General features: G+C 45.3%; 2 protein-coding genes across 2 annotated transcripts in view; one reads left to right on the forward strand and one right to left on the reverse strand.

Annotated features, from left to right (window-relative positions):
* Nucleotides 1–355: 355 nt before the first annotated feature.
* eif4eb (eukaryotic translation initiation factor 4eb) lies at nt 356–24,994 on the forward strand (the record flags this gene model as incomplete). The annotated part of the gene is made up of 7 exons (XM_079528659.1): nt 356–373; nt 4,881–5,011; nt 10,972–11,067; nt 13,621–13,684; nt 18,475–18,588; nt 19,036–19,175; nt 22,243–24,994. 7 exons carry the CDS (start codon nt 356–358, stop codon nt 22,355–22,357), a joined length of 678 nt encoding a protein of 225 aa, XP_079384785.1. The 3' UTR covers nt 22,358–24,994.
* The window catches only part of LOC306942652 (uncharacterized protein), a gene marked incomplete at its 3' end in the record, with an annotated part of 92,298 nt that continues 89,485 nt past the window's right edge, over nt 22,809–25,621 (reverse strand). The window contains exon 21 of the mRNA XM_079528660.1: nt 22,809–22,822. Coding sequence (XP_079384786.1) covers nt 22,809–22,822 — 14 coding nt within the window. The remainder of the gene's footprint in view (nt 22,823–25,621) is intronic.

Genomic DNA, 25,621 nt, shown 5'->3' on the forward strand with positions numbered 1-25,621 from the left:
TATCTGGAATAGCTACATATCCAGTCCAGTTGTATAACGGCTTTCCATAACGCGTGCTTGAAAAGTACATTTATGGCAAAAAAGCTACCATAAGACACCTGCGCATGCTCAATCAAACCGTCAGGTGGGTACAGTTTCGTCCAATCAACGCCGACGTTCACATACTTGGGGGAGTAACGGCCAGAGCCACGTTCCGTTCCGCCGTAGGACGGTGTCGCGGGCGTCGTAACAATGGCAGATCTACAAGTCCACGCGGCGTCGCGTCCGCGACGCCGCGTGGGCTTGTAGATCTGGCATTTTACGACGCCCGCGTCGCGCGACGGCCACACTACACACGCACGTCAGGCTGTGAAAGATGGCGACCGCCGGACCGGTGAGAACTTTCACTTACAGAACAAACACACCAAAAAACATCAAAATGTTAACGTTTCTTTAACCTCTAGCGTCATCACACATACATCAAAAGTTACTGTATAAAAAACTAAAACACGTTAATAAACACAAACCTTTTATTAATTAAAAAAAAGTATTAATGGATATTATTAGAAGAACTAGTATGAAGTTTTCTGTTTTTTTTTTGTTTTTTTTCCTCCGCCACCCCCCGTCTGTCCAAAAAGAGGAAAAGCTTGTTGGAAACTAAAAGCCACGTTAGCTTCGTGCTAACTAATGCTAACGGCTGTGGACACTACTTCTAAAGACTAGTGTCTGCACATTCTGGGACTGTTGCTCAATTTGCTTTTGCCAATTAAAGTTTTCGGATCCGGTCTACGAGCGGAAGCGGAAACCGCTTGTTTTTCCCATGTGTGTGTGCGTGGAATTAATAACCGGATACAGGAGGCGGGGGGCGGAGCTCCAGACCGAACGTGAGTTCCGACTAGTGAAAAGGAACCACGAGGCTTTTGCTGTTGGAAAAGCGACGCGAGGATTAAGTTGACGTTATAGCTGTGTTACTAACAGCTGGTTAGTTGAATACATATAATTGACAGCGTGTCAAGTAACAATTGTTTTTGATGTTGAAAGTGACACTGTGTGTATGTTGTTTGTTTTTAAATGAAGTTGTGATTTGTATTGTTTTTTATATTGTAAAGCACTTTGGTACAACTTTGTTGTTATTTAAATGTGCTATAGGCCTATAAATAAAGATGGTATGGTATGGTATGTTATTAAACCACGTTACTGAACTGAGTAGGCAGTCATGTTGGCTAAACAGCTGCTCTACATGTCCTTTTGAAACTTAAATGGATTATTCTTAATGATATATGCTTGTTGTACCTATAGCCTACCTCATGTCAGGAACAGCCAGCATTGAGCAACCTTACACAAGTTGGTCTCCAACTAAATGAAATACCATCAGATGAGATAGTTAAGTGTGTATTATTATTATTATTATTATGATTATTATTATTAGTAGTAGTATTAGTATTATTAGTATGTTGTTGCGGTGTGGATGTTATCATTTTGTATATAGAATACCAAATGACTCGCCCCTTTACCAACTCGCCCCCGTGAAATGTGTTAATGTAGTTAACAGTTAATTTAGTATTTCCCTCCCTCTCTGAAATCTGACATTATCTTGTATACAGATTTATTTGATTGTATAGTAGTCAATCTCTATAGTCTGTAAAATTAAGAAAGTATATATATATATATATATATATATATCAAAATCACTCAGATTAATTGAATATGAATTGAATTGAAAATATTCGTCCCGAAAAATGCATCAGACTAAAATGTGCAAACACCTAGAAAAATATAAGTATAAAGTATAAAAATATCAATCAATCAAGCTTTATTTATATTAAATAGCACAATTAAGAAAACAGGCGCAGTTCATTTGCTTCACTGAAACAAACAGAAGAGGACGTAGGTGGTTAATAACTTTCATCTCCAACTTTATATAATCGTTTAATCAGACAAGATAGTTAAATAACAACAATAATAACTTCAGCCCATCAGGCCTGATGTTGCTCCGCTCTGTGAAGGTGTCTCATCATGCACAGAGAACGGCCCAGAATAGCAGATCTGTAAGTTCAGAACGGTCGCAACCGCAACGCCAAGTGGGCTTGTATATCAGCTGTTCTCGGTGGGCAGTACAGTTAAATTAATGAATGAAGATATGGTTTATTTCGATCTATTCAGTTGGACATTACAAAAACATTTTTTTCTTTTATAACGCGATCAAAAAGGAATAGGCAGAAGCTTATAGCTTATTTCTGCCTATAATCCTTATTACATATTAACAATTTAGAACATGTACAGGGTCTACAAGACAATGAACATTTAGACAAAACATAAACAAAGAAAAACAAACACAAGACAACAAAACAAACAAAAAAACAACAAAAAAAACTCACAGACAAAAGCATAGAGTTCATAATTGGTTCCCCCTGCTTTCCATATGGTATTTTATTCAATACAGGCATTCCATATGGTATTTATTCAAGTCAGGCATTCCATATGGTATTTTATTCAAGTCGTCAGGCATTCCATATGGTATTTTATTCAAGTCGTCAGGCATTCCATATGGTATTTTATTCAAGTCGTCAGGCATTCCATATGGTATTTTATTCAAGTCAGGCATTCCATATGGTATTTTATTCAATACAGGCATTCCATATGGTATTTATTCAATACAGGCATTCCATATGGTATTTTATTCAAGTCGTCAGGCATTCCATATGGTATTTTATTCAAGTCGTCAGGCATTCCATATGGTATTTTATTCAAGTCGTCAGGCATTCCATATGGTATTTTATTCAAGTCAGGCATTCCATATGGTATTTTATTCAAGTCGTCAGGCATTCCATATGGTATTTTATTCAAGTCGTCAGGCATTCCATATGCCTGTTTTAGCCTTTTTTTAAATTGGATTAGATAGATGTTGAGCAATGAAGTATATAAAGTCTCACTAGGGAGCCTCACTAGCCAACACACAACAGGAGGTTGAATGGACTGCACTCCCATGAGACAATTTGATGAGACAATTTGGCCGATATTTATATCCAATATAATTAATTGCTGTTATGGCCTATAACCGATGTCGATATGATCTCATTCTGTAGAATATTAAAAGAATATCATTATTTTGTCCATTCTGAAAAAAAGGCTGAATTTGAAAAAAAAGCAATGCCTCTTTATTCCAAAACCAGGGAACGCACCATTAAAACCAGGGAACGCACCATTATTGAAATGTTGGCTCATATCCCAACATAAACAGCTTGAAGTTGCTTTTCCCTATTTACCTCCTTACATGATTTCCTGTTTTTTAAAATATATATTGTGTATATTTGTAGGTCTCAAAACATCGCAACATCGAGTATTGCACAACAGGCGCTCCTAGGCTGTGGAGCAATGCGATCGGCTTTGATATCAATAATCTTCGTCTTTTGGATAAAACTTCATCCTGGGCGCTGGGTGTTACTAATAGAAAGGACGGTGAACTTCGTCCTGGGCGCTGGGCGGTACTAATAGAAAGGACGGTGAACTTCGTCCTGGGCGCTGGGCGGTACTAATAGAAAGGACGGTGAACTTCGTCCTGGGCGCTGGGTGTTACTAATAGAAAGGACGGTGAACTTGGTCCTGGGCGCTGGGTGTTACTAATTGAAAGGACGGTGAACTTCGTCCTGGGCGCTGGGTGTTACTAATTGAAAGGACGGTGAACTTCGTCCTGGGCGCTGGGTGTTACTAATTGAAAGGACGGTGAACTTCGTCCTGGGCGCTGGGTGTTACTAATTGAAAGGACGGTGAACTTCGTCCTGGGCGCTGGGTGTTACTAATTGAAAGGACGGTGAACTTCGTCCTGGGTGTTACTAATAGAAAGGACGGTGAACTTCGTCCTGGGCGCTGGGCGTTACTAATAGAAAGGACGGTGAACTTCGTCCTGGGTGCTGGGTGTTACTAATCTAAAGGACGGTGAACTTCGTCCTGGGCGCTGGGCGTTACTAATAGAAAGGACGGTGAACTTCGTCCTGGGCGCTGGGCGTTACTAATTGAAAGGACGGTGAACTTCGTCCTGGGCGCTGGGTGTTACTAATAGAAAGGACGGTGAACTTCGTCCTGGGCGCTGGGCGTTACTAATAGAAAGGACGGTGAACTTCGTCCTGGGCGCTGGGTGTTACTAATTGAAAGGACGGTGAACTTCGTCCTGGGCGCTGGGCGTTACTAATAGAAAGGACGGTGAACTTCGTCCTGGGCGCTGGGCGTTACTAATAGAAAGGACGGTGAACTTCGTCCTGGGCGCTGGGTGTTACTAATAGAAAGGACGGTGAACTTTGTCCTGGGTCCTGGGTGTTACTAATAAAGGACGGTGAACTTCGTCCTGGGCGCTGGGTGTTACTAATTGAAAGGACGGTGAACTTCGTCCTGGGCGCTGGGCGTTACTAATAAAGGACGGTGAACTTCGTCCTGGGCGCTGGGTGTTACTAATTGAAAGGACGGTGAACTTCGTCCTGGGCGCTGGGCGTTACTAATAAAGGACGGTGAACTTCGTCCTGGGCGCTGGGTGTTACTAATTGAAAGGACGGTGAACTTCGTCCTGGGTGTTACTAATTGAAAGGACGTGAACTTCGTCCTGGGTGCTGGGTGTTACTAATTGAAAGGACGGTGAACTTCATCCTGGGCGCTGGGTGTTACTAATTGAAAGGACGGTGAACTTCGTCCTGGGCGCTGGGTGTTACTAATAGAAAGGACGGTGAACTTCATCCTGGGCGCTGGGTGTTACTAATTGAAAGGACGGTGAACTTCGTCCTGGGTGCTGGGTGTTACTAATTGAAATGACGGTGAACTTCGTCCTGGGCGATCGGGGTGTTAATAAATATTTCAATTGATCAATCAATGTTCTGAACCCAGTTTGAAGCCGTGGCCTTGTGTTTGTTCAGGAAAGCATCCCTACCCCCTCCCCCCCCTCCCCCTCCCCCCACGAAGACGAAGGAGAAGATGAAGGGCAGGAGGAGATCGGACAGGAAGTTATGAACCCAGAAGATTACATCAAACACCCTCTGCAGAACAAGTGAGACCAGCACAACAGCTCTCATTAACCCGTTTTGACCTGAGATCAGATTCTAAAAATGTCTTCTACATCCTGACAGTTTTCTGAAAAAGCTATGTTTCTTATGTCAGTCGTTCTTCGTTTTTTCAAAAATAGCGCTACGAGCTTGTATATCTGCTATTTTTCAATAGCTAAAGTATAACATAATGCTAACACCAAAAGGGGTTCTACAAAATGTCTTCTAAAACATGACAGTGTTTCTATGTCAGTCATGCTCAAACTATTTCATGTCAAGGACCCCCAGAAATGTTATGTAATTGGCCGCTGACCCTCATCTGAAAATATGTTGTTCCAGGGAGGGACCCCACCTGAAGCAAAGATTTGCGTTAAAAACAAATCTTACGAATATATATTCAAAGATTTGCGCCACATTTTTACGATTTCTTTAAAAAAATAGCAGAGCTACAAGCTAGTAGCGCGGCACTCGGTGCCGCGCTATGAGCTTGTAGATCTGCTATTTTCCAATAGCTAAAGTATAACATAATGCTTAGTTGGTTAGTTTCTGCCAGAGTGAGGTCTAGCCAACACCAACTCAGAATTCCTGGATCGCTGCCCTCCACACTGTCCTATCCAACATCAGGTTCTTGAGCTCTGCAGTGTTAAGGGGTTCCCGTTCTGAATGGGTTAAAAAACGAATCTCATGCATGATAGAACTCTCATTCATAAAACACCTCACATAGGTACCCTCACATGTTCTCCCCGTGTCCCCTAGGGTAGGTACCCTCACATGTTCTCCCCGTGTCCCCTAGGGTAGGTACCCTCACATGTTCTCCCCGTGTCCCCTAGGGTAGGTACCCTCACATGTTCTCCCCGTGTCCCCTAGGGTAGCTACCCTCACATGTTCTCCCCGTGTCCCCTAGGGTAGGTACCCTCACATGTTCTCCCCGTGTCCCCTAGGGTAGGTACCCTCACATGTTCTCCCCGTGTCCCCTAGGGTAGGTACCCTCACATGTTCTCCCCGTGTCCCCTAGGGTAGGTACCCTCACATGTTCTCCCCGTGTCCCCTAGGGTAGGTACCCTCACATGTTCTCCCCGTGTCCCCTAGGGTAGGTACCCTCACATGTTCTCCCCGTGTCCCCTAGGGTAGGTACCCTCACATGTTCTCCCCGTGTCCCCTAGGGTAGGTACCCTCACATGTTCTCCCCGTGTCCCCTAGGGTAGGTACCCTCACATGTTCTCCCCGTGTCCCCTAGGGTAGGTACCCTCACATGTTCTCCCCGTGTCCCCTAGGGTAGGTACCCTCACATGTTCTCCCCGTGTCCCCTAGGGTAGGTACCCTCACATGTTCTCCCCGTGTCCCCTACGGTAGGTACCCTCACATGTTCTCCCCGTGTCCCCTAGGGTAGGTACCCTCACATGTTCTCCCCGTGTCCCCTACGGTAGGTACCCTCACATGTTCTCCCCGTGTCCCCTAGGGTAGGTACCCTCACATGTTCTCCCCGTGTCCCCTAGGGTAGGTACCCTCACATGTTCTCCCCGTGTCCCCTAGGGTAGGTACCCTCACATGTTCTCCCCGTGTCCCCTAGGGTAGGTACCCTCACATGCTCTCCCCGTGTCCCCTAGGGTAGGTACCCTCACATGTTCTCCCCGTGTCCCCTAGGGTAGGTACCCTCACATGTTCTCCCCGTGTCCCCTAGGGTAGGTACCCTCACATGTTCTCCCCGTGTCCCCTAGGGTAGGTACCCTCACATGTTCTCCCCGTGTCCCCTAGGGTAGGTACCCTCACATGTTCTCCCCGTGTCCCCTAGGGTAGGTACCCTCACATGTTCTCCCCGTGTCCCCTAGGGTAGGTACCCTCACATGTTCTCCCCGTGTCCCCTACGGTAGGTACCCTCACATGTTCTCCCCGTGTCCCCTAGGGTAGGTACCCTCACATGTTCTCCCCGTGTCCCCTAGGGTAGGTACCCTCACATGTTCTCCCCGTGTCCCCTAGGGTAGGTACCCTCACAGAAAACATGCAGTAATCCTGGTCTCTAAACTGCCTCCCCCTGGCCATCCGGGGCGCCTGATGGAGGGGAAAGGAACTGGTTGGAATAACATGTTCCTTCCACGCGCTACGTCCAACCAGGGAAACTCCCTCTGTCAGGTGTAAAGGAGCAACTTGGACTCCTCATGCATAGAAGGAAGCATGAGTTCAAGTCCGTTGCTCTCCCCAGGTTGGCGGAGGGTGTGTAGAGCCCAGGATCACAATTAGATAATTGACACAGGGGTGAAAAATGGGTTACAAAATCGTGGGATAATTTAAAAATAAAATAAATAAAACACCTCTTCATTAATATCCCTATTTTAACCTTGTATTATACGTTGTTGTACAATAATGGTGTACAAACACTGTGAAAATAGCTGATCTACAAGGTCACAAAGTGCAGTCACGCGACGCAATGTGAGCTTGTTGATCTGTGGTGAACGTACCATGAAAAAGCCAAGGTTTCCTCAATTATTTCAAAAGATTTTCACAGATAATCAGCACACTATTCAAATATCATAATTTGAGGAATGTTCAAACAAGCTAAGACAGTTCCATACATTTAGTGACAATAGCTGATCTACAAGCTCACAACGTGTTGTGATGCAACGCGTTGTGATCTTGTAAATCGGCTATATTCACTATTTGCATTAGGACTGCAGTAATGACTTCATATTGCATTTGTATTGATTGATTGATTGATTGATTGATTGATTGATTGAAGTATGTATTGACAGTTTGCAGAATTACAGTACATTTCAAGTACAACTCAATACAAAGACTGTTAACTGTGGGACGACACCATAAAGCATTACACTTGTTTACAAGAGGGTCCACCATTTTCAATTCATCATAACATTTAGAGACGTAGGAATATACACTTCTATAAAGTAAAAAATAAATCATCATAGGAGGTAAAAAGGGGAAAAAACATATACAGTGAGGGGAAAAAGGGGTGGGGCGGTGGGGGGGGGATTCAGATTTTTCGGGGGCCAGTTTCGATTTGCAGCCGTCCGTAGGTGCCCTTTGAGAGTGGTTTTGAAGGAGTCAAGGGATTTGCATGTCTTAATGACTGTTGGTAGGGCGTTCCACATTTTGGCGTCATAGGAGTGAAATTAATTTAATCCAAGATATATTCAGTATAAGTTTGGGTCCGTTTGTATAGTGTATAGTGTATTTATATAGTGCCTTTATCCAAGGCGCTTTACATAGATTGTGCATCAATTCACCCATTCACACACACATTCATACACCGATGGTGGCAGAAACCATGCAAGGCACCAACCTGCACATCAGGAGCAATTAGGGGTTCAGAGTCTTGCTCGAACTGGTAACCTTGCGGTTACCATCCAGCCACTCTACCCCTGAGCCACCGCCGCCCCAATCTGTTGGGTTACCATCCAGCCACTCTACCCCTGAGCCACCGCCGCCCCAATCTGTTGGGTTACCATCCAGCCACTCTACCCCTGAGCCACCGCCGACCCAATCTGTTGGGTTACCATCCAGCCACTCTACCCCTGAGCCACCGCCGACCCAATCTGTTGGGTTACCATCCAGCCACTCTACCCCTGAGCCACCGCCGCCCCAATCTGTTGGGTTACCATCCAGCCACTCTACCCCTGAGCCACCGCCGCCCCAATCTGTTGGGTTACCATCCAGCCACTCTACCCCTGAGCCACCGCCGACCCAATCTGTTGGGTCTCAGCTGAAATACGTTGGTGAACCCTTGCTCTGAATTCCTTGTAGGGCTAATATCTCATTGGCCAACCGTATAACTCTCAAATGTGGCCAAAGTTTACTCCATTTCTGATGTCAAACTTTACTCCAGTTATGATGTCAAAGTTTACTGCAGTTATGATGTCAACCCATTCTGGACGGGAACCCCTTTTGGTGTTTAAGCATTATGTTATACTTTAGCTATTGAAAAATAGCAGATCTACAAGCTTGTAGCGCGGCACCGAGTGCCGCGCTACGAGCTTGTAGGTCTGCTATTTTTGAAAGATCGTGAAAATGTGGCGCAAAATCTTTGAATAATTATATTCTTTCAGAGTGAACATTTTTAACTCAAATCTTTGCTTCCGGGGGGGGGGTCCCTGGAACAACATATTTTCAGATGGGGGTCGGCGGCCAATTTCAGATATTTTTGGGGGTCCTTGACATGAAAATGTTTGAGAACCACTGACATGGAAACATGGGGTTTTTCTGAAAACTGTCAGGATTTAGACGACATTTCTAGAATCGTCCTAAATGTCTAAATGGGTCAAAGAGTGAAGAGGATTACAGTTTCTACAGCGTTATAAAAATAGTCTCTATTATTACTTTTCTATCCGTTTTGAATACATTTGTACTACTCTTTTCCCTGGAGTTATGCACGCACGCACGCACGCACGCACGCACGCACGCACGCACGCACACACGCACGCACGCACACTACGCGCCGGACTTGCCAGACATGCTAATGAGCAGCTTACATTTCCCAGAGCAGCTATACTGGATAATTCCTTAATCTCAAATGTCAATAACTTTTAAAGGTATATTCAGTGATTTCACTTCATTCAAATATCACTTTTTTTTTATTTACTTTTGGATAATCCTCCCTACTATAGAGTGTGCTGACCATATAAGGAGTTCCTCCCTGTCCCCAGTGAGCCCCTGGGGTCAAAAAACCCTAGTTTCAGTTTTGGTGGCGGGTGGCAAAGCCTTCATCCAAACAGGATGAGAGGGGCCTTCCTCCAATCATGATCGAGTGGGGGCGGGCCTTGGTGCACATGCTGTTGGCCTGTTGCACTTCCCCTCACTGTAGTGCGTGCACATTTTGTTACCGGGGTGGACTGGGTGGTTTTCCAAATCACCCAAATCACTGAATGCTCCTTTAACTTTTTTTTAAATGCATTTTCTCTTCCTGAATTTGGTACAGCTGAGCTTTCCACTAGCACTGATCTACAAGCTCAGAGCTGATCTACAAGCTCAGAGCTGATCTACAAGCTCAGAGCTGATCTACAAGCTCAGAGCTGATCTACAAGCTCAGCTGGGAATTTTTGGAGGGGAATATTTGTGAAACATTTTATTTCCATACTCCCCTTCAGGATTGGTTGGTTGGGAGGGGAACCGATTTGTATAAGCTTGCCTTGGTGTGACTGTACTAAACAGGCATAGAGCCCCGCTCTCCGCTGGCCGCTGTGTGGCCCGCGCTGTGTGGCCCGCGCTGCGTGGCATGGGACCAGACCTTAGTCTGTTTCAAAAGTTATTAGTGGACCTTCAGCATTTCTAGTTGAGGAGCCCTGATGTACAGTATAGGTTATTTTCTTTTTACAAATCATACCGTAGTGTTAACCCATTTAGGCCTGACGTCAACAAAAAAAACTGTTTTATTAAAAATCCATGTTTCTATGTCAGTTGTTCTAAAAAATATTCATTTCAAGGAACCCCAAATATATAATATATATGACATTGGCCGCCGCCGATCCCCATCTGAAAATATGTAGTTCCAGGCAGAGACCCTCTCAGTAGCAAAGATTTGAGTTAAAAACTCGCTCTGAAAGAACATAATATTCAAAGATTTCAGGCACATTTTCACGATTTTTAAAAAATAGCAGACCTACAAGCATTATGGTATGCTTTAGCAGTTTAGCTATTGAAAAATAGCAGATCTACAAGCTTGTAGCGCGCCACCGAGTGGCGCGCTACGAGCTTGTAGGTCTGAACGACTGACATAGAAACATAGCTTTTTCAGAAAACTGTCAGGATGTGGAAGACATTTTTAGAATCTGATCTCAGGTCAAAATGGGTTAAGTATCATCTACTATAGTAGGCTTCATTAAGTGTCTCAATACCATAGTGTTATATGCATATATATTTGGCAACCTATTTGGCATTCTAATATTTCCATTACAGGTCTTATAATTAGCTTTGTGGTGGTTTAATGGTGTTTAATGAGTCTTATTTCTGTCCCCAGGTGGTCTCTGTGGTTCTTCAAGAATGACAAGAGCAAAACGTGGCAGGACAACCTGAGGGTCATCTCTAAGTTCGACACAGTGGAAGACTTCTGGGCGTAAGAGTCTCTCACCCACCTCTCGTTGTGGATAATAGCCTCTATAAGAGTCTCTCACCCACCTCTCATTGTGGATAATAGCCTCTATAAGAGTCTCTCACCCACCTCTCGTTGTGGATAATAGCCTCTATAAGAGTCTCTCACCCACCTCTCGTTGTGGATAATAGCCTCTATAAGAGTCTCTCACCCACCTCTCATTGTGGATAATAGCCTCTATAAGAGTCTCTCACCCACCTCTCGTTGTGGATAATAGCCTCTATAAGAGTCTCTCACCCACCTCTCGTTGTGGATAATAGCCTCTATAAGAGTCTCTCACCCACCTCTCGTTGTGGATAATAGCCTCTATAAGAGTCTCTCACCCACCTCTCGTTGTGGATAATAGCCTCTATAAGAGTCTCTCACCCACCTCTCGTTGTGGATAATAGCCTCTATAAGAGTCTCTCACCCACCTCTCGTTGTGGATAATAGCCTCTATAAGAGTCTCTCACCCACCTCTCGTTGTGGATAATAGCCTCTATAAGAGTCTCTCACCCACCTCTCGTTGTGGATAATAGCCTCTATAAGAGTCTCTCACCCACCTCTCATTGTGGATAATAGCCTCTATAAGAGTCTCTCACCCACCTCTCATTGTGGATAATAGCCTCTATAAGAGTCTCTCACGCAGAAAAATTATAAACATGCATTACATTACAAAGACGTACAAAAAGGAAAGAAAAAAAAAGAAAAGGTAAAAAAAGACAGAATCAACAACATGCCAGCAAATAGTAATACAGAAACAAGTAGCAGTCACACTCACGTATATACTCCCATCATACAGTTGAACAAGTAGCAGTCACACTCACGTATATACTCCCATCATACAGTTGAACTTATTCTTATTCAGTCACACTCACGTATATACTCCCATCATACAGTTGAACTTATTCTCATACAGTTGTCACACCCATACATATTACTCTTTTCCATTCTTCTTTTAAAAATCTTGCCATGGGTGACCAATCTCTAACAAAGTCAGCAAGAGTGCGTCTTAATACATATGATAATAACCTCTCCATTGGCAGTATCGACATGAGTTTTTCATACCATAATTTTATGTCAGGAGGATCTGACAGCATTGTGGGATAATAGCCTCTACGCACATGCAGCCATATTGGAAAGAAATTGGACCTCTTCCTTACAAGAGTAATGTAGTAAGAGAGTGGCGACACTATAGCGTTGACTGACTCCCATTGTAACAATGGAATGCAGAAGTGCTCATTCTATCTCAATGGGATAGTTCCAGCCATAACGAGCAATGTTTGGAACTATAGCCGTATAGAGCGTTGCAGTCCCGCCCCCTACCATGGCCCAGGAAATGATTCTCCGTTCATTTTCCTCATAGACATTTAAGAAAGTATTTATTTAAAGACGTTTACGCCGCGGACAAAGCCAACTCGAGTCGTGACAAATCATGACAACAAACACAATTTTTTGGGCCGAACAAATAATTAGAAAGAAGAAAAAAACGGCAGGTTACAACACTTTTTTTGTTGTTTTTCTTCTTTGTAATTATTTGTTTGGTCCAAAATATTGTTTGTGTTGTCATGAGTTGTCACGACTCGAGTTGGCTTTGTCCGCGGCGTAACCGTCTTTAAATAAATACTTTTTGAAATGTCTATGAGGGAAAATGCATTGGGATTCATTTAGGGGGCGGGGCTGTGACGCTCTATAGGCACCGCTTTGTGGCGAGATCAAAGACACGCTACTCTCCTACTGTACACTCTGGATTGGTAGTCAATACCATAGACATATATAAAGGCTAGATGGCCCAGTGCACTGTGGGATGTGTAGTTCTATGTACTCTACCAGCCCATAGACATATATAAAGGCTAGATGGCCCAGTGCACTGTGGGATGTGTAGTTCTATGTACTCTACCAGCCCATAGACATATATAAAGGCTAGATGGCCCAGTGCATTGTGGGATGTGTAGTTCTATGTACTCTACCAGCCCATAGACATATATAAAGGCTAGATGGCACAGTGCATTGTGGGATGTGTAGTTCTATGTACTCTACCAGCCCATAGACATATATAAAGGCTAGATGGCCCAGTGCATTGTGGGATGTGTAGTTCTATTTACTCTACCAGCCCATAGACATATATAAAGGCTAGATGGCCCAGTGCATTGTGGGATGTGTAGTTCTATGTACTCTACCAGCCCATAGACATATATAATAATAGTCACAGTAATAGTCATTACTGTGCTTCCATTTGTAGTCATTACTGTGCTTTGTATTTGTAGTTATTACTGTGCTTTGTATTTGTAGTTATTACTGTGCTTTGTATTTGTAGTCATTACTGTGCTTTGTATTTGTAGTCATTACTGTGCTTTGTATTTGTAGTCATTACTGTGCTTTGTATTTGTAGTTATTACTGTGCTTTGTATTTGTAGTCATTACTGTGCTAACATTTGTAGTCATTACTGTGCTTCCATTTGTAGTCATTACTGTGCTTCCATTTGTAGTCATTACTGTGCTTCCATTTGTAGTCATTACTGTGCTTTGTATTTGTAGTCTCTACAACCACATCCAGCTGTCCAGCCTCCTCATCACAGGATGTGACTATTCCCTCTTTAAGGTAAGCTTCCATAACAAGGGGCCGCGGCTCAGAGGGGTAGAGTGGCCACTAGGGGGCGGCGGTGGCTCAGAGGGGTAGAGTGGCCACTAGGGGGCGGCAGGTGGCTCAGAGGGGTAGAGTGGCCACTAGGGGGCGGCAGGTGGCTCAGAGGGGTAGAGTGGCCACTAGGGGGCGGCGGTGGCTCAGGGGTAGAGTGGCCACTAGGGGGCGGCGGTGGCTCAGAGGGGTAGAGTGGCCACTAGGGGGCGGCGGCTCAGAGGGGTAGAGTGGCCACTAGGGGGCGGCGGTGGCTCAGAGGGGTAGAGTGGCCACTAGGGGGCGGCGGCTCAGAGGGGTAGAGTGGCCACTAGGGGGCGGCGGTGGCTCAGAGGGGTAGAGTGGCCACTAGGGGGCGGCAGGTGGCTCAGAGGGGTAGAGTGGCCACTAGGGGGCGGCGGTGGCTCAGGGGTAGAGTGGCCACTTGGAATTGTAACCTGAGGTAACATGAGGGCCACATTAAGTGAAGGTGGGGGCCGCATGTGGCCCCTGGGGGCCGCCAGTTGCCCATGTATAACTTAGGGCAAGGGATTAGGGTCAGTGTTTGGTTTTGGCAGCAAAATTTGATTTTTAGTTTGGTCATAGTCTTTGGAATGGCTATGTGGTTTGGCAATCTTAATATAAATGGAAGAAGCAAGCTGCAGCAAATATAGTGAACCTAGCCTCATAAGTCATTGGGAAGAGACATATTAACAATTAAGTTGTATCTACAAGGAAGTACTTCTGAAAAAAAGCTGTCAAGATAGCAAATAAATGACCTCCTCTCATCCACTCTGCAGGGAGTTCAAACGACTTCCCTCTGGTAGACGGTACAAAGTACCTAAAGCTAACTTTTAAAAAATTCCTTCATTCCTAATGCCATTACGGCACTAAATGTTAAATCTGTTTTAAATGTAATTGTTGTCCTGCTTTTTGCCGTGTAGATAAGTGTGTGTAAGTGTTGGTAAATGGTGCATTTATATAGTGCCTTTATCCAAGGCGCTTTACATAGATTGTGCATTACATTCACCCATTCACACACCCATTCATACACCGATTGCGGCGGAAGCCATGCAAGGTACCAGCCAGCACATCAGGAGCAATTTGGGGTTCAGTGTCTTGCCCAAGGACACTTCGACATGTAGCCAGGAGGAGCCGGGATTTGAACCGCCGACCTATGGATCATTGGACGACCTCCTCTACCTCTTGAGCCACAGTCGCCACAGTGTTGTTGCTGTTTTGTTGTTACTGTTGTTATGAGACCGAAGACATGTCGGGGCGCGGGACATGGCCAAAGGTTGAGAACCTCTGGCCTAGAGAGTAACAGAAGAGGGTGGGTTTGTCCCTTGTCCCTTCAGGACAGCATGGAGCCCATGTAACTGTCCCTTGTCCCTTCAGGACGGCATCGAGCCCATGTAACTGTCCCTTGTCCCTTCAGGACGGCATGGAGCCCATGTAACTGTCCCTTGTCCCTTCAGGACAGCATGGAGCCCATGTAACTGTCCCTTGTCCCTTCAGGACAGCATGGAGCCCATGTAACTGTCCCTTGTCCCTTGTCCCTTCAGGACAGCATGGAGCCCATGTAACTGTCCCTTGTCCCTACAGGACAGCATGGAGCCCATGTAACTGTCCCTTGTCCCTATAGGACAGCATGGAGCCCATGTAACTGTCCCTTGTCCCTTCAGGACGGCATGGAGCCCATGTAACTGTCCCTTGTCCCTTCAGGACAGCATGGAGCCCATGTAACTGTCCCTTGTCCCTTCAGGACAGCATGGAGCCCATGTAACTGTCCCTTGTCCCTACAGGACAGCATGGAGCCCATGTAACTGTCCCTTGTCCCTATAGGACAGCATGGAGCCCATGTAACTGTCCCTTGTCCCTTCAGGACGGCATGGAGCCCATGTAACTGTCCCTTGTCCCTGGAGGACAGCATCGAGCCCATGTAACTGTCCCTTGTCCCTGGAGGACGGCATGGAGCCCATGTAACTGTCCCTTGTCCCTTCAGGACAGCATGGAGCCCATGTAACTGTCCCTTGTCCCTTCAGGACAGCATGGAGCCCATGTAACTGTCCCTTGTCCCTTCAGGACGGCATGGAGCCCATGTAACTGTCCCTTGTCCCTGGAGGACGGCATCGAGCCCATGTAACTGTCCCTTTTCCCTTCAGGACAGCATGGAGCCCATGTAACTGTCCCATGTCCCCTTCAGGACGGCATGGAGCCCATGTAACTGTCCCTTGTCCATTCAGGACAGCATGGAGCCCATGTAACTGTCCCTTGTCCCTGACAGGACAGCATCGAGCCCATGTAACTGTCCCTTGTCCCTGCAGGACGGCATGGAGCCCATGTAACTGTCCCTTGTCCCTTCAGGACGGCATCGAGCCCATGTAACTGTCCCTTGTCCCTGGAGGACAGCATGGAGCCCATGTAACTGTCCCTTGTCCCTGGAGGACAGCATGGAGCCCATGTAACTGTCCCTTGTCCCTTCAGGACGGCATCGAGCCCATGTAACTGTCCCTTGTCCCTTCAGGACGGCATGGAGCCCATGTAACTGTCCCTTGTCCCTTCAGGACGGCATGGAGCCCATGTAACTGTCCCTTGTCCCTGGAGGACAGCATGGAGCCCATGTAACTGTCCCTTGTCCCTGGAGGACAGCATCGAGCCGATGTAACTGTCCCTTGTCCCTGGAGGACGGCATGGATCCCATGTAACTGTCCCTTGTCCCTTCAGGACGGCATCGAGCCCATGTAACTGCCCCTTGTCCCTTCAGGACGGCATGGAGCCCATGTAACTGTCCCTTGTCCCTTCAGGACAGCATGGAGGCCATGTAACTGTCCCTTGTCCCTGACAGGACAGCATCGAGCCCATGTAACTGTCCCTTGTCCCTGGAGGACGGCATGGAGCCCATGTAACTGTCCCTTGTCCCTTCAGGACAGCATGGAGGCCATGTAACTGTCCCTTGTCCCTGGAGGACAGCATGGAGCCCATGTAACTGTCCCTTGTCCCTTCAGGACGGCATGGAGGCCATGTAACTGTCCCTTGTCCCTTCAGGACGGCATGGAGCCCATGTAACTGTCCCTTGTCCCTTCAGGACGGCATGGAGCCCATGTAACTGTCCCTTGTCCCTGACAGGACAGCATCGAGCCCATGTAACTGTCCCTTGTCCCTTCAGGACGGCATGGAGCCCATGTAACTGTCCCTTGTCCCTGGAGGACAGCATGGAGCCCATGTAACTGTCCCTTGTCCCTGGAGGACAGCATGGAGCCCATGTAACTGTCCCTTGTCCCTGGAGGACAGCATGGAGCCCATGTAACTGTCCCTTGTCCCTGACAGGACAGCATGGAGCCCATGTAACTGTCCCTTGTCCCTTCAGGACGGCATGGAGCCCATGTAACTGTCCCTTGTCCCTTCAGGACAGCATGGAGCCCATGTAACTGTCCCTTGTCCCTGGAGGACGGCATGGAGCCCATGTAACTGTCCCTTGTCCCTTCAGGACAGCATGGAGGCCATGTAACTGTCCCTTGTCCCTGGAGGACAGCATGGAGCCCATGTAACTGTCCCTTGTCCCTTCAGGACGGCATGGAGGCCATGTAACTGTCCCTTGTCCCTTCAGGACGGCATGGAGCCCATGTAACTGTCCCTTGTCCCTTCAGGACGGCATGGAGCCCATGTAACTGTCCCTTGTCCCTGACAGGACAGCATCGAGCCCATGTAACTGTCCCTTGTCCCTTCAGGACGGCATGGAGCCCATGTAACTGTCCCTTGTCCCTGGAGGACAGCATGGAGCCCATGTAACTGTCCCTTGTCCCTGGAGGACAGCATGGAGCCCATGTAACTGTCCCTTGTCCCTGACAGGACAGCATGGAGCCCATGTAACTGTCCCTTGTCCCTTCAGGACGGCATGGAGCCCATGTAACTGTCCCTTGTCCCTTCAGGACAGCATGGAGCCCATGTAACTGTCCCTTGTCCCTTCAGGACAGCATGGAGCCCATGTAACTGTCCCTTGTCCCTGGAGGACAGCATGGAGCCCATGTAACTGTCCCTTGTCCCTTCAGGACAGCATGGAGCCCATGTAACTGTCCCTTGTCCCTTCAGGACAGCATGGAGCCCATGTAACTGTCCCTTGTCCCTGGAGGACAGCATGGAGCCCATGTAACTGTCCCTTGTCCCTTCAGGACAGCATGGAGCCCATGTAACTGTCCCTTGTCCCTTCAGGACAGCATCGAGCCCATGTAACTGTCCCTTGTCCCTGGAGGACAGCATGGAGCCCATGTAACTGTCCCTTGTCCCTACAGGACAGCATCGAGCCCATGTAACTGTCCCTTGTCCCTGGAGGACAGCATGGAGCCCATGTAACTGTCCCTTGTCCCTGGAGGACGGCATGGAGCCCATGTAACTGTCCCTTGTCCCTGGAGGACAGCATGGAGCCCATGTAACTGTCCCTTGTCCCTGGAGGACGGCATGGAGCCCATGTAACTGTCCCTTGTCCCTGGAGGACAGCATGGAGCCCATGTAACTGTCCCTTGTCCCTGGAGGACAGCATGGAGCCCATGTAACTGTCCCTTGTCCCTGACAGGACAGCATGGAGCCCATGTAACTGTCCCTTGTCCCTGACAGGACAGCATGGAGCCCATGTAACTGTCCCTTGTCCCTTCAGGACAGCATGGAGCCCATGTAACTGTCCCTTGTCCCTTCAGGACAGCATGGAGCCCATGTAACTGTCCCTTGTCCCTTCAGGACGGCATCGAGCCCATGTAACTGTCCCTTGTCCCCTTCAGGACGGCATCGAGCCCATGTGGGAGGACGAGAGGAACAAGCGAGGCGGACGGTGGCTGATCACCCTTAACAAGCAGCAGAGGAAGATGGACCTGGACCGCTTCTGGCTGGAAACGGTAACTCAACTCAACTCAACTCCATTTTTCAAAAATAACAGACCTACAAGCTCGTAGCGCGGCACCGAGTGCCGCGCTACGAGCTTGTAGGTCTGCTGTTTTTCAACAAATCGTGAAATTGTGGCGGAAATCTTTGAATATATATTCTTTCAGAGGGAACGGTTTTAACTCATATTTTTGCTTATGGGGGGGGGGGCCAATATGGAACAACATATTTTCAGATGGGGGTCGGCGGCCAATTACAGAAAATTCTGCGGGTCCTTGACATGAAATAGTTTGAGAACCACTGACATAGAAACATAGTTATTTCAGAAAACTGTGATGATTTAGAAGACATTCGTAGAATGGAAGTCAGGTCTAAATGGGTCAATGAAGTATTTAAATGAATGGATGTACCGCGTGCCCCCCCCCCCCCCACCGCGTGCCCCCCCCCCCCCCCCCACACAGCTGCTATGCCTGGTGGGAGAGGCCTTCGACGACCACAGCGACCAGGTGTGTGGGGCCGTGGTCAACGTCCGCACCAAGGGGGACAAGATCGCCGTGTGGACGTCCGACATCGAGAACCGAGAGGCTATCACACACATAGGGTGAGGTGTCTGTATGTCTGTCTGTCTGTCTGTCTTTTTAGATAACCTCCATCGCCCAAAATAGTTTCCATGTTGAAAAACATTGTGAGCTTGTAGATATGCAATTTTCACTATATTTGTAATAGGGCTTACGTTGGCGACGGGTGAAGTGAACGGCTCGAAGGCCCGCAAATTTCTAGTTCATACGCATGTGACCAAATTTGACTGAGAGCCTGTGACCAGTGGCCTGTGACCAGTGGCCTGTGACCAGTGGCCTGTGACCAGTGGCCTGTGGCCTGTGACCAGTGGCCTGTGGCCTGTGACCAGTGGCCTGTGACCAGTGGCCTGTGACCAGTGGCCTGTGGCCTGTGACCAGTGGCCTGTGGCCTGTGACCAGTGGCCTGTGACCAGTGGCCTGTGACCAGTGGCCTGTGGCCTGTGACCAGTGGCCTGTGACCAGTGGCCTGTGGCCTGTGACCAGTGGCCTGTGACCAGTGGCCTGTGACCAGTGGCCTGTGGCCTGTGACCAGTGGCCTGTGACCAGTGGCCTGTGGCCTGTGACCAGTGGCCTGTGACCAGTGGCCTGTGACCAGTGGCCTGTGGCCTGTGACCAGTGGCCTGTGAGCAGTGGCCTGTGACCAGTGGCCCATCACGCAAATTCCAGCTTTTCACCAGAGGAGAAAAACTAAAAAAAGATATTGTTTTAATCCAAAATGAGTTAATATCACAGGCAGACTCTTCACACACTAGAGCATGTCTGAAATAAGTGTCAGAGCTGAAATCGACATGTAAATATGAAATAAATGCTTAAACATGTAGCTATAGGTGTAATGTTAGAGTCCACAGAAGACATGTAAATATGAAATAAATGCTTTACATGTAGCTAGGTGTAATGTTAGAGTCCACAGAAGACATGTAAATATGAAATAAATGCTTAAACATGTAGCTAGGTGTAATGTTAGAGTCCACAGAAGACATGTAAATATGAAATAAATGCTTAAACATGTAGCTATGTGTTAATGTTAGAGTCCACAGAAGACATGTAAATATGAAATAAATGCTTAAACATGTAGCTAGGTGTAATGTTAGAGTCCACAGAAGACATGTAAATATGAAATAAATGCTTAAACATGTAGCTAGGTGTAATGTTAGAGTCCACAGAAGACATGTAAATATGAAATAAATGCTTAAACATGTAGCTAGGTGTAATGTTAGAGTCCACAGAAGACATGTAAATATGAAATAAATGCTTAAACTTGTAGCTAGGTGTAATGTTAGAGTCCACAGAAGACATGCAAATATGAAATAAATGCTTAAAACATGTTGCTAGGTGTTATGTTAGAGACCACAGAAGACATGTAAATATGAAATAAATGCTTAAACATGTAGCTAGGTGTAATGTTAGAGACCACAGAAGACATGTAAATATGAAATAAATGCTTAAACATGTAGCTAGGTGTAATGTTAGAGTCCACAGAAGGCATGTAAATATGAAATAAATGCTTAAACATGTTGCTAGGTGTAATGTTAGAGACCACAGAAGACATGTAAATATGAAATAAATGCTTAAACATGTAGCTATAGGTGTAATGTTAGAGTCCACAGAAGACATGTAAATATGGAATAAATGCTTCAACATGTAGCTAGGTGTAATGTTAGAGACCACAGAAGACATGTAAATATGAAATAAATGCTTAAACATGTAACTAGGTGTAATGTTAGAGACCACAGAAGACATGCAAATATGAAATAAATGCTTAAACATGTAGCTAGGTGTAATGTTAGAGACCACAGAAGACATGTAAATATGAAATAAATGCTTAAACATGTAGCTACTAGCTAGGTGTAATGTTAGAGTCCACAGAAGGCATGTAAATATGAAATAAATGCTTAAACATGTAGCTAGGTGTAATGTTAGAGTCCACAGAAGACATGTAAATATGAAATAAATGCTTAAACATGTAGCTAGGTGTAATGTTAGAGTCCACAGAAGACATGTAAATATGAAATAAATGCTTAAACATGTAGCTAGGTGTAATGTTAGAGTCCACAGAAGACATGTAAATATGAAATAAATGCTTAAACATGTAGCTAGGTGTAATGTTAGAGTCCACAGAAGACATGTAAATATGAAATAAATGCTTAAACATGTAGCTAGGTGTAATGTTAGAGTCCACAGAAGACATGTAAATATGAAATAAATGCTTAAACATGTAGCTAGGTGTAATGTTAGAGACCACAGAAGTGAACCTTTCAAGCCTGTTTTCTCAACTCGCTGTGTCTCTGCAAGACATTACTCTATAAGCCATATCTCCAAAACCGGTGGGTCAAACTGAACAACCAATATGTCAATTTGAAGCTATGATTTCCTGCTTTCACATGACATGGAAAAAACGAAAATGAAAAACTAAATTCAAAGGCAGTCCCTCAGTCACATTTGGCCACATAATGTAATCCATTAGTCGGCCTGCAGTGCTCGGGTAAATGCTTAGCTAGGGTTCATGTGTTTGGTCCGACGGAGCATTGGTCCGAACGACAACCTACCTCAAACCCTCACCCCTTAAATGCTACACTTCTAAATTGCTCTTAATTAGAGCAGAGCCAGGACAATAGCAGAAACACAAAGCCATTCAGATTCAAAATCAGACCATTTTGGTCTGAGGTTGACACTAATGGTCTTGATGGGTGGACTTAATCCCCTCAAAGGTAATCACACTTGAATCATTGACCTCAGAGGTAACTAGATTAATCCAGACTAAAACTAAATATAAGATTGAGAAACTTTTAGTACTTCTAGTAAGACTAAAACTTAATTGCCCAGACTCTTCTTCAACAAAGATGGCGAAAGCAAACATTCTTTGTTCGGTACTCATACAATAGTATTGTACAAAACACTGAAGTCCTTAAACCAGAAACCTAACCCTAACCTCCCCCGGGGCAGCACAGCTCCTTCCAACCAATGCTCCGTCGGATCATAGTATGCCTCCCGCTTAGCTACTGTTTCTAACGTGAGCCATGTTGTGTGGGTGCGGGTGTTTGTGCGTGCGTGTGTGTACGTGTGCGTGCGTGCGTGTGTGTGTCTATACAGGAGAGTGTATAAGGAGCGTCTGGGCATCCCCATGAAGGTGACCATCGGGTACCAGTGCCACGCAGACACCGCCACCAAGAGCGGCTCCACCACCAAGAACAAGTTCGTGGTGTGACCGGAGCACCCCCCTTCCCCCCCACCACCGCCATGTGCCTTCTTAGTCTTCATGTTGTCGGTGCACAGCTCTGCTCCATACCGCTGGGGGAGTTCTCCTTATAACGGGACACTAGCTCAACCCTTTTTTACCACCAGATCTTATTTTAACCCATTTTGGGTCGGGAACCCCTTTTGGTGTTAGCATTATGTTATGCTTTAGCTATTGAAAAATAGCAGATCTACAAGCTTGTAGGTCTGCTATTAGAAACATAGCTTTTTCAGAAAACTGTCAGGATGTAGAAGACATTTTTTTAGAATCTGATCTCAGGTCAAAATGGGTTAAAAAATAAGATCCGTCTGCAAAAGTAAAGTAAAGGGCTGAAGTGTCCGTTGAAGGAGAGCTAACGCCATGGACCAGAGATAGTTGGTGCATCATAATGTTTACTTCACTGCTGCAAAGACAGCACGTGTTACACCGTGCAGTCTGGAGGAAAAACCATGTCAACCATCACCTTATTCTATACCAAATACAGTACCATGTCAACCATCACCTTATTCTATACCAAATACAGTACCATGTCAACCATCACCTTATTCTATACCAAATACAGTACCATGTCAACCATCACCTTATTCTATACCAAATACAGTACCATGTCAACCATCACCTTATTCTATACCAAATACAGTACCATGTCAACCATCACCTATATTCTATACCAAATACAGTACCATGTCAACCATCACCTTATTCTATACCAAATACAGTACCATGTCAACCATCACCTTATTCTATACCAAATACAGTACCATGTCAACCATCACCTTATTCTATACCAAATACAGTACCATGTCAACCATCACCTTGTTCTATACCAAATACAGTACCATGTCAACCATCACCTTATTCTATACCAAATACAGTACCATGTCAACCATCACCTTATTCTATACCAAATACAGTACCATGTCAACCATCACCTTATTCTATACCAAATACAGTCTGGAGGAAAAAACATTTCAACTATAGACATATATAAAGGCTAGCTGGCTCAAGGCCCATCTTTCTTCGGGGCTACAGTACAGTATGTTCTATGGCAGCTCAAACAAAAACAGTCATAACTCCCTCAAATATTGACGGGTTGGTTCATTACAAACGTTGTCAACGTGGCTATGATTCAGCTTATCTGCTTAATGTTGTTTTTTAATATGAACGTCGTATAAAAAGCATATAAGTATGCGGACGTCTCTGACGTTTATAACAAACCAAACCGTTTGAAAATCGGTTGAAAACTGAGCAGGTTATGGTTATTTAAAAAGTACATGCCCCATAGACACAATGTTATGCTGCCCCGAGGTAAGATGGCCGCCACGTAGCGATGTCGCTCTCCATTGGCCAGAGTGCGCGTCTAGCGCCATCTAGCTTTCTTATATATATATATCTATGATTTCAACCATCACCTTATTCTATACCAAATATGAACATGAACCAAAACCCTGGACCTGAACCACCCGGGGAAGAATGAAAAATGAACCGAAAAAAAAAGAAAAAAAAATCATGTAATCTTCACAAACACTATAAAAGCTGGATTTGTACTTAGTCGTGTGCGGTCGTTGTCGTGCACAGAAAATTGCAAGAAACCCAAAGCTCACTCAAAACTAGGGCTGGGGGATCGAACGCTGATTCTGTCCAGTGTTGTTTTTGGCAGCAAATGTCTTATTTTAGTCTAGTCGTATAGTCTTTGGAATGGAACTTTAGTCATATTTTAGTCACCTGGAATGTTTTAGTGTTAAGTCTAGTTTTAGTCGACTAAATCTACAGTTGATTTAGTCGACTAAACTGTGTTTTGGCGGGCCTTGATGCCGTCGTAATGACTGATTTTACACTTGCTGAAAATAGCCGATCTACAAGCCCACAACGCGTCGCGCTGCGACGCGTTGTGAGCTTGTAGATCTGCTATTTTCAACATGCAACCATGAGTGCAAAATGACTTATACTGGATCTCTTGTCCACTAGTCCCTTCCTAACATTTTAGTCTAGTTTTTATTTGTTGACAGTATATTCAGTCGTAGTTTTAGTCATAATGGCCCTTAGTTTTCATGTCGTTTTTGTCCGTGAAAAAAGGTAGTCGACGAACATTTTATCGTCATAGTATTAGTCGACGAAAACAACACTGTTTTGTGATCTTGTAGATCGGGTATTTTCCCCGAGCGCGACAGGCAGCCGCACCCCGCCAAACAACACTGTTTTGTGATCTTGTAGATCGGGTATTTTCCCGGAGCACGACAGGCAGCCGCACCCAGCCAAGCATAAATCACGCAAATGACAATGAACAATAATAAATCAATATCAAATGAGAAGATGTGTGAGTGCGCTGCATGCATGCTGTGTCTAAAGAAATGTTTGTTGATTTATTTAATGGCAGGGAATTCTTTACGGAATGAAAAGAATGCATAAAAAAATACCTTTTATTTCTGTTTTTGCCTTAATTCTCGTACAGCACCGTGGTTGTCGCTGTAACCCCCTTAATGGTAAAGCCTTTTTTTAATTTATTATATCAATTTGCCTACATATATATGATAGTATTGTAGACCTTGTATTGTATTGCTTATGGCCGTATAAGACCAGTGCACATAATCAAACCTTTTATGATCATTTCATGATGCAATGATTCATGTGAGTGTGGATGTGATTAAACAGATATTTGGTTTTTGCAATTTGTGTTGAGTTTTAAGTTGTTTTTTATACTGTGTGGAATACATCTTTTATACTGTGTGGAATACATCTTTTATTTCCACCCGGAATTTGTACAATTTACAATGTAGGCATTTATCAGACGCTCTTAATCCAGAGCGATTTACATTAAGCAAGAACAAAAAGCATGGCAATACATCACATACATAAAAAGTAGTTATCATGAAACATGCGTAAGCTAAGAACGTAACAGTGGAATATCTATATAATGAAACTATACATATAAACTATACATACTATACTATAGGCCTACTATTCATACTATAAAGTGCTATATGATTACATAAAAATGCAATTCTAGTGGTGTGCAGTACTTAGTTTAGACTAGTCATTGGTTAGAACAGTCATTAGTCCTACAACTACAACCTATCTCAAACCCTCACCCTAAACATAACCTCCCACGGGGCAGCACACCTAAACCTAACCTTAACCCATGTCTAACCAATGACTAGTCTAAACTAAGTATGCACCCCATTCCGTTCTATTCTAGTGCCGTCTACGTAACATGCTATAAGTCTGTATAAAATG

The sequence above is a fragment of the Electrona antarctica genome, assembly GCF_951216825.1.
Source record: "Electrona antarctica genome assembly, chromosome: 18".
Classification (NCBI taxonomy): domain Eukaryota; kingdom Metazoa; phylum Chordata; class Actinopteri; order Myctophiformes; family Myctophidae; genus Electrona; species Electrona antarctica.